The sequence below is a fragment of the Magallana gigas genome, chromosome 7 (assembly GCF_963853765.1).
Source record: "Magallana gigas chromosome 7, xbMagGiga1.1, whole genome shotgun sequence".
Classification (NCBI taxonomy): domain Eukaryota; kingdom Metazoa; phylum Mollusca; class Bivalvia; order Ostreida; family Ostreidae; genus Magallana; species Magallana gigas.
The window spans coordinates 51,950,954-51,960,788 of NC_088859.1; the positions used below are offsets into that span (position 1 = coordinate 51,950,954).

The following is a 9,835-nucleotide window of genomic DNA, read 5'->3' on the forward strand; positions in this document are numbered from 1 at the left end:
TGGGTTTATATTTCTTGTAGTTTATGAGTATGGGGCTAAGCGTGGGAGTAATGGTGGGTATAGAAGAGAGGACCAAAGTCCACCCGGCTCCGGATCCACCTGACGAGGAACAACCTGCAGACGGCGCAACCATTGTCTGTTCCGAATCGCCTCATCCTCAATCGTCACGCATGAGCGAGTTCTCGGACCAGCAGTCCCTGTCCTCGGGGGACACAACAAACCGGAAGTTGTCGCAAGTTCCAGAAGAAGAGGAGGATTACCTGTCGTCGGGTGTCGTCTGCTGTGACTCCAAGGACGACCTCAGCACCACAAGGTCCCCAGCGTCGTCTGTCCGGCACTTGGTGACAGAAGGCACGGAGGAGACTGGTGTTGGGAAAGATGAAGTGAACGAGGAGGAAGCGGTCATATCCGAGGGTCCAGACAAGTCCGAGGACTCAATCCCAAGTCACAGGGACCTCCTGGTGGCTTACAGTGAAGAAACCAGGAGATATGAGAATCAGCCAACGCCAGAGACCAATGAGTTGGATAACTTCCAGTCCACAGGACTTCAACAAAACAGTGGAGAAAACGCCGCCCAGCAAGATGATGTCCGCGGCCAGACAGCGTCTCCCATCTCCTCACAACCTCCTGAAGACACCTCCGCTGGTGATAGAGATGAAGATAATATCGATGACGTCACCACTGGAAGACATGTTGATGAAGGAAGAATGGGCATCCAGACAGGACTGGAAGGAGGCGTCCAATTTCAAGAAAACGACGTCCAGCATCAGACACTGGAAAGTGATCAACACGAGACTTCGAAAGATGCAGACAACATTTCAAATGTTCAACCTAGTGAGAGCGAGATTAAAACATGCGAACTACAGGAAGGGAGCGGTGACAAATTATCGAACAAGAACTTAAGGAATCACGAAGAAGTGACACTTTGTAGAGAGGGGACATTTGATATTTCAAAGGACGAGAATCGAGCATCACAGAACAATTGAGTACCGTAATCCAATTACATGTACCAGCGATCTACTACGAGTTATCCCGCCTTGCGTACTTAACGAATTTACCGCAAATCGAATCAAGTCAAATATTGCACTTACTTGTTTAATTTATGCGTACTTTGCCGTAGGAATAAATCAACTGTAAATAGAATTTAGATTTTTATTGTTAATTTTACGCCAAATGTTTTGGGGTTTTGTGATAACAAGTTCATTTCGTCCAGAAGTTCCTCTGATCCTGGTGCATTGAATCGCTGGCGGGTTTTTGTCTGGCTTGAATGAGATCGTATCTGTGAGACGTATGGTAAACTCGGACACTCAAGCTTGAGATACTTTAGTCTCAGCAGTAACAGGTTCGATATGGAGATAGCATCAAAGTGAAATCGGTGCATACTAGTCTTTTTTTTTATCTTTCTGAACGAACTATACGCAAACAACAAGATCTTCTCGATTTTTTCTGTTCGAGTTCACACGTCTCCATTGTAGAAACATTGTAGTACATCGTCTTTAAATTGGTGGTGCTAAAAAAAGAGGAAAGATAGTAGACCTCTTTTTATTTGAAAAAGGCTGTCAGTGACCGGCAGTTCACAGTAATTGCCAATAACATCGTAGCAATTACTTAAAATTGGTTCTTGATTTTTACTCAATTTGTGCGTGATTTCATTTGACCTTGGATAATTGAATTATATCTCTGAATGTTTTCGCATTTATAAACATATCTGTGTATATATTTTATAAAATTGCGGCGATATCCTAATCAACCCCATGCTGCCCCACAGCATGAAGTTCACATTTTTGAAAATCAACAATTCTCCAGTTACAAATTAAATTTAAGGTGTGTTAGGTTTAACAGTGTGAATTCCAGGGAGATAATTGCTTTCTGTATCTCTTTCTGTTGTTTTTCATTGTGATAACGTTACTCCTAGATCCAACTAAACCTCGACTATCTTGTATAAAGTCAATAGGAGCCCAGATACCACCTTGTGGTGGAAATCGACCCGGCTTGTCTGTAAATCAAAAGTAAGAATAACAAAGTTTTTACAGGTTTTATCGCATATATACATCAAAGTACTGAAGTACTGACGGGAGTTGATTTTATCAATTATCATTTATTCAAAATCAATGATATGTGATTTTCCATGGCAAGTAGTATCAGTAATAGAAATATTTCTGAGAAATTGTATGGATCCAGGCAAGATTGAACTCTTGTCTTGTTCAACCAAACGCTCGACCGTCTCCGTTTATCTCCGACAAGCAAGAGAGACTCTGTTTTGTCGGATATTAACGGAGCCAGCCAAGCGTCTGGTTGAACGAGACTACATTGAACTCTAGCGTAGGAATACATACGACTTTAAAAAATATCTAAACTGTTTGTACAATTTAAAATCTAACTATTTTCCTGGTATTAATAAACAAGTTTTCTTGAAAAACAATGCTTCAGAATACAAAACATCGAATTTATCGATTATTTTCAAGAACTAAGTGTTGTCAGCGGTATAATTGATTTGTGCTTAGGTCCAAACACTGTTTCACTTTCGCTTTGCCCGAGTAAGTGCATAGGAGAGTTGATTAAAATCAACTCCCAAAAAGTATACTTCACACGTTGATCAATGTTTTTAATCATATACCACCCCCCCCCCCCCCAAACATCCTTAAATAAAAAAGTTGCGCGCACATTATGTTCAGATCGCTTGTCTGTAAAGTAGCACCTCGCAAATTGTTCAACAAACAAAGGACACTGAAACTTGTGTAAAACATTGTGTAACAAATATATAACGAATTATTCCTATAAAATGGCAAGTCAACTCCCCGTAAATTAGCGGGTGTCGTGACGTAACACCGATCTCAGTTAGACCACAACACGTAAACTGTAACATGAAGCAGGTGTCCCTTCATCACCTTCCCATAATTCCCGCTGGTGATTTCCGCCTGTCTAGTTCCGACTCTATGACATAGTCTTTGAATTTTTCAGAGTTCTCCATTTTGTCATGGATAAACCACAGAACAGCATAGCAGAAGAGAGTGAATACTATCAACACGAACGTCACCGTCACCACTGCGATAGCGAGGCTGAGGAGATGGTAATCGCAGTAATGTATTGCGTCCTTATCCTCCGTTTGGGCGATTTTTAACAAATTATACACCAGCACAGCACCTGTAAAATACAAATTGGATAATTAGCGAGCTTGTACATACCGAACACAGCTGGCATCACGGTACACGTGTTAAGTAGATGATCTAGGCGGGATAGAGTTTGAATGTTCATGCAAGTAGTCCAAGTGAAATGAAATTTAGTATATAATGAAGTACAAATATGTATTAACGCAGTTTATGACCCCCCCCCCCCCTTACAGACCTCTTCCATTTGAGCGTAATAAGTATGGTAGAGGCATGTTGCCCATGAAAAGTACTATAGGAGAGTTTTCCAGAAACCCGCGCTGTTTTAAACATCCGTCTATTTATCAATTTGGAAGTAATTAATGCCAAGGATTATAACGTGTAAATATTGTTTATATTTAGTAAAGTACAGACCTAAGTCACCAAACAAAACATCTCGTAAAACTGGGGGGGGGGGGGGAACTGCAATTGCAACACAACTTTCCGTATATATGGTACAATGTAAGACAGTTACTTTGGAAGAATTAGAATAGTCAGCTTGTAAAGAGCTTGATTAATTAACATACATGTATCATATCTTGCATATTATAACTCCGTGTACATTTTTTTACCCATAAATCTCCTTATGGGGATCCACACCTGAATCCCTACAACTAGAGATTAACATGTGAAACCTTAGAACTAACAATTAACATAAAATGTGAACCTCTATCCTAGAGATCTACACGTGAAGATTTATATGTGAACCCCTAAACAAGTGATTTACATATGAAACCTTAGAACTAGAGATTTGCTGTGAACCATACGAACTAGCATGAGATTTCAAAATGGCTGAATCCCCATAATGAGAGATTCTGGCCTGTAAATCTTGGAAGAGAGTTTACCTGGCTGTGTGGGTGGAGATAAGCTCGACCAGAAAGTTTACCTGTGTGGGTGGAGATAGCTCGACCAGAGAGTTTGCCTGTGTGGGTGGAGATAAGCTCGACCAGAGAGTTTACCTGTATGGGTGGAGATAAACTCGACCAGAGAGTTTGCCTGTATGGGTGGAGATAAACTCGACCAGAGAGTTTGCCTGTGTGCGTGGAGTTTACCTGTGAATCCCCAGAACAACAGAAACAACGTCAGCATGTCCGTCACAGTGTAGAGACAGTGTCGCTCGCCGTCAGGGGGCGCTATCTTGAACATGATCCGGGTACCCTGGAGAACACATTTAAGTAAGAGCGCTGCTCCACTGAGAGTCAGGAACAGGGGAAGCAGGGGCTCACAGGGGCAGTTGTGGAACTCCAGGATTCCTAAAACAAGATGGTTAACCAATCAAATCACTTCGCTTTCAAAATAGAAGAACTAGATTAGAGATTGTACCCATGCAGATTTTATCCACACCCCCCCCCCCAAAAAAAAATCAACATTGTCTGTTAACGCCTTGACAACATTCATGTACGTACACAATTTCTTTCACAAGGTATGACTTTATTCATTAGAAGGCTGTATACATGAACATTGTATCTGCCTCTGTCTCCTTCCTTTATCGTATTTACCACACAATGAGCCCGATTATAAGCATATTCTTCGGTCGATTTGTCGGATTGTTGCTACAATCTCCGTACGTCGACTTGATGCCAACAGAAGCACAGCTAACCCCTATAGCAGGGTGATGGAGAACGGCGCCGATTGATCGAGTGTTACTCACCAAATGTCAAACACAGAACTGATATCGCCAGGCCAAGTGTCAGCATCAGAAGTCCCACCACTACAGAAAGTTGTACAAACAATTACTCGATTGATTAAAATGCATTAGACAGATAGATGACAGCAAACGTTTACAATTTAATTACTAATTGAACTGTTTGACCTTGACCTTGATGTCAACTCACCCGATTTATTGAAAGAGTTGTTAACGTGACAGATAAAGTTGTATGCATCCTCCTCCTCCATATAAGCGTTTTGAAGAACCTGGCAATGACAGCTTTTCCCGCCATTTGAATCCTCGTGTACTGTAACGGTAACCATCGGCAAATTAATGAATCTATCGTCTGCTTTCTTCATAGAAAGGTTACCCATTAAACATTATTCCGTAGTTTACAGTGTGTGCACATGTTGAACAAGTTGTACGTACCTGTGTGTGTTTCCGCCGATGTTTCTGTACCAGTCACAGTTTGCAGTAGAAAATCGTTCGGGCTCGCCATCACGTCCTCAGTCTGAGCATGACAGCAATCGCCTACAGAGGATCTCCCTGTCTTCTGCTAGTTCACTTAATTCCGTGTAATCACACACACATACACCTTACCCACAGGCACTGAAGGCCCGATGTACAGGGTTTCCTGGTTGGCAGCCCCGTAGTAAACAGGTAGCTAGCACACACACACGGCGCACCGTGCGCTGATGGGCTACCATCTTCCCGTCATGTCAAACAGAGCGCCCGGGGGCGTGAGTCGTGTAGAGTCCTGTACACTTCCGGTGTCACACCTACAATGCTGGTGTCCCGAGTGTCGCTTGAACGGACACCTAACTAGCACCAGCCAGTGTGGGCAGTTTACTTACATGTGTTCTATCCGGGCACCGATTTGGATTTAAGCAGCTAATTCCCATTCATTCAGACGCATTCACTTAGATTAGGGGAACGATCGCGAGACTTCTGGCGGTGTTGTCCGCCGTCACACTGAATCAATACTCCCGACACACGCATCGCGTCCCGTCACTCAATGCGACAGTTAGTTATCAAGATTAATGAATGAAAAGAAATGTCCGGCGGTGATTAAAGACAATCTTACTAATGCAAAAAGGTAAAGCAGGAGTCCAGAAGGAATATTGTGTGGATGTTACAAATTTCAAATTTGGATGGGTGGGTTGAGGGGGAAGGTAAATTCAATTACTTAATATGTATAAGAATTGTATTGCAGAAATACATGAACATTTGTATGCACGCTAAGTAATGTAATATACTGAGACAAGTAATTATTAAAATACTAAAATAACACGTGTGTGTTTGTGTGTATAATATAAATATGCACGTATAGAGCATTGTCGGGGGTTATCGGAGATACAAATTCAATACTTCCACGCGGTATTTGACTAACCTACTGTGTGATCTACCTTTGTGGACTAGTAAATCATGATGTACAAACACGTGTCTCTACCTGTGTTTTGTTTATCGAGCATCCACCTAGACCTTTAAGATCATCGCTTCATGACACCCCTCCCCCTCCAACACCATCGCCACGTCTAACCGATCGTGGTGGTGAATACCCTACCCCTATCCACCCACAAAGACTACAAGAGCTCCCTGTATCCTTTCCACAACACCACAAACCGGCAATCTAATCTGACCTCCCCCCCCCCTCCGTGTAAGATCACCGCTTCATTATAACCACCACTCCACTGTCATCACCTGATCACCAACTGTCCTCTGGTAGAGCTTACCTCCACCCACACAGACTCCGCGCGAGGGCTCCTTACCTTGCCTAACACTGTAACACCATTACCGCTGTACCTAGCTAGAGAGTACACAATAAAATCCGTGTACATGTATGTATCTACTATACACGGGTATTGATTGGAGTGTTAACACAGGGAGGACGGCGACAGGGATTTCTCTCCGGGATCTGTCCGCTCTAACGACGTGATCGTAGTTCTTGTTTCGTCTGCAATAGACAGCTGTACAAGCCGTCAGTCCCAGTCGTGTGCTAGACAATTTACGGGGGCCTCGCCGCTCTAAACATTCCCCTGTGTTACGTCATGAGCGTTTAAGTCGATGTCAGTCTCGTTCATCCAAGTACGCGCATTTGAATGCGACTTGAAGAATGCCAGTGCACCCGACTAAGACTCAGATTTTTTTTTTAAAAATTCCATTTATATAATGATACACCATTCGGTACATGTCTTTATTGTGTCTCACCTGACAGGTGAAAATTTACTTGTACGAATTGATATCCCATTGGAAAAAAAGAAATGGTTTTTAAAGGAAAATGCCTTTATTCCTATGCACATGTAGCATATTTTAAAATCATATTTGAATTTTATTTGCTAAAGGATAAAAATAAATCATGCATTTTCCCCACAGGAAACATAATACTCCCATCGGATTTGTCTCTGTATAGAAATTCTACATATCGCATAGGAAACTTTTTTTTGTAATGGAACCATATTCCCATTGGACATTTTGTATCATTGTAAATACCTCACTTGAAGGCGATCGAGTTAAAACAAAAAGAAAAGTGGTTATAAACTCTTTGATATATGGCATCTATACTGATAAATTAAAACATTTTGCAAATAAACTACAAAATGCCTGCACCAGAGTACATGCTTACACCTTTGATGATGTCCGTAAGGTATATGAAATTCATCAAAAACCTCTTTCATTTTCGACAAACAAGCCCAAAAATAGCAAAAATGAGAGTAAGGTGGTGGACACGCTTTGGCGGATCCAAGTCATGGATAGTACCGATCAAAATATATACTTGCAATGAAATAATATTGAATGATTACGTAAAGAGTGAATATATTTACTGTAGGCCTATTTAGAGAATACATAGATGTTAAGATTTGACAAATGATTATGTTAAATAAATAAAATAAGTCAATTCGTTTCTTTAGTTTTGATACTCATTCGCTTGCGGAGCACGACCTCTGGTGAGAGAATGAGATAGAACTTTCCAGAACAGGGTAACCAAGAACGGATTGACTAATTAACGAAAAATTTAGGACGAGTTCATCATGCATTGCGGGCATATACCTTGGATCGGAATTCGATTAATACAAAAAGTTAATAAATGAATTGGAACAATTAATGCGATTTTAGTATTAATGGAAAGAACTTTCCAGAACGGGGTGCCCAGAAACGGGTCGTCTAATTGACACCATGGCGGAAAATGTAGGACAAGTTACATCTGTACCATCGGGCAAAAACTTTGAATCTGACAACTTTGGTTTAAAGATATGCATGCAAATAGATAATAGTGCATAACCTAGCATGTTTTTATTTCCTACTTTTTTTATACCACGACAGATTTGGTTGTAAACCTTAGATATTAATTTGTAAACATGATTAATGAACAGATTATTGTATTCTACGTCTATATCGATAAGTGATGCATGTGTGCACAAAACGGGGAAGATTAATGGGAATGCCCCCTCCCTCCAAATTGTTTTTCAAAACAGTCTTTTATGTCTGAAATTCTTACTTGGGACATAAATAGAAATTATATTAAAAATTGACCTAAAGAACAAAATTGAGAGAGAGAGAGAGAGAGAGAGAGAGAGAGAGAGAGAGAGAGAGAGAGAGAGAGAGAATATAAATTTAATACCCATTCACTGGTTTGAAATAAATACGATAAAAAGTTTATTTTTTTTAAAGTAAGCTGGATTAAGGCCACGTACATGTATATATTGTCCATCTTAGTTTAGATTTTTCATCTCTAACCTCTCCTCTAAATATCCAACAATGCAGTTTGTTTTTTATTTCGATTTGAAAGAACAGGATAAGGAAAAAATCAGACAAGGTATCTACAAACATGAACCAAAAAAATGGTTCAACATAATATTAAGCATTATATCATGATAATGTTAATTCCCGCGCTTGCGCGGGCTATTATCTAGTATTTTTAATTTTTTGAAGCTGCATATCAGACAGTCCATGTTACTGGCCTATTTATCCGGCACATTGTTATACCCGCTGTACAATTTGGAAATCGTCTTTTTATTTCAAACATGGATTTATTGCTTATCATAATACGTGTTATTGAAACTACACGACTTTAGTGTTTTGTTTTGATAAAATGTCGATCTATAAAATCTCATAGCAATCTCAAAGCATTATTCACAAACCTGATAGTAAATTTAATATATATATATATATCACACAATTCGACTTCGACCGACTTTATTTATATTGCTTTTATTTGCAGAACTGTTTGGTGCAGAATAAATCACATCACAAGAATCTATCCCACTTTACTGAACTATTACATTGGCTTCCAAACTCTGAACCTGTTTCTCCCGATGATCCAAGGAACCTGACCGTTGACTCCCACCCCCGGGCGTAACCATCCTCAAACCCCGGTACCGTGAGGAAGTGGATCGCCCTGTTTAGCAATTAAACGGAAAATAGGCAGTAGATGTGGTAGAATCGTTTGGGGTAGGGGGGGGGGGGGCGGAATGTCTGCGGTGTTTCGGTTTGTTCTTGTCAATCATCGAACATCAAAGCCAGTTGTCGGTAAGGTAATTTACAAACGGGTGTACCGTACATCAAAGTCTGGGAAAACAGATCAATGCTGCTTGCGCGAGAATTATTAGAACATTCACCTGGAGAATTATGAATATAAGTCTACCGTAAACACTGCCCTGTGATGCTCTAGGATATAGACAACATGTTCTCGTTACAGCATTTGTCCCCTATTGCGATTCTTTAAGATTTTGAACACCGAGTGCTAATGATTACAAAATAATTAAAGAATGCACTTTATTTCAATAAATATGAAGCAATAAATACCGCGTTCATTCCACCAACGTAATATAAATACGCAGGTAGATATGTAAATTAAAGGGAATACTTTATAATGAAAAACTGATCAAATCATATACTATCGTTTCAAAATGTGTATGTTTCTCCAAATCGATCTCATTGATATAAGCATACTCTCTCTCTCTCTCTCTCTCTCTCTCTCTCTCTCTCTCTCTCTCTCTCTCTCTCTCTCTCTCTCTCTCTCTCTCCTGATCAGCATTATTCC

The 9,835-nt window shown here is 40.5% G+C and overlaps 2 protein-coding genes across 8 annotated transcripts in view; one reads left to right on the forward strand and one right to left on the reverse strand.

Moving 5' to 3' along the window:
- The window catches only part of LOC105334260 (uncharacterized), a 24,810-nt gene extending 23,667 nt beyond the window's left edge, over window positions 1-1,143 (forward strand). For all 7 annotated transcript variants that reach the window (XM_020069748.3, XM_034459096.2, XM_020069747.3 and 4 more), the window contains exon 9: window positions 21-1,143. In XM_020069748.3, the coding sequence (XP_019925307.3) occupies window positions 21-986 (966 nt within the window). In that variant the 3' untranslated portion in view covers window positions 987-1,143. The remainder of the gene's footprint in view (window positions 1-20) is intronic.
- Window positions 1,139-6,057, reverse strand: LOC105334258 (uncharacterized). The gene is made up of 5 exons (XM_011437634.4): window positions 5,224-6,057; window positions 4,982-5,101; window positions 4,798-4,857; window positions 4,199-4,399; window positions 1,139-3,144 (listed from the first exon to the last, which is right to left on the reverse strand). Exons 1-5 carry the CDS (start codon window positions 5,291-5,293, stop codon window positions 2,885-2,887), a joined length of 711 nt encoding a protein of 236 aa, XP_011435936.2. The 5' UTR covers window positions 5,294-6,057; the 3' UTR covers window positions 1,139-2,884.
- Window positions 6,058-9,835: the final 3,778 nt, after the last annotated feature.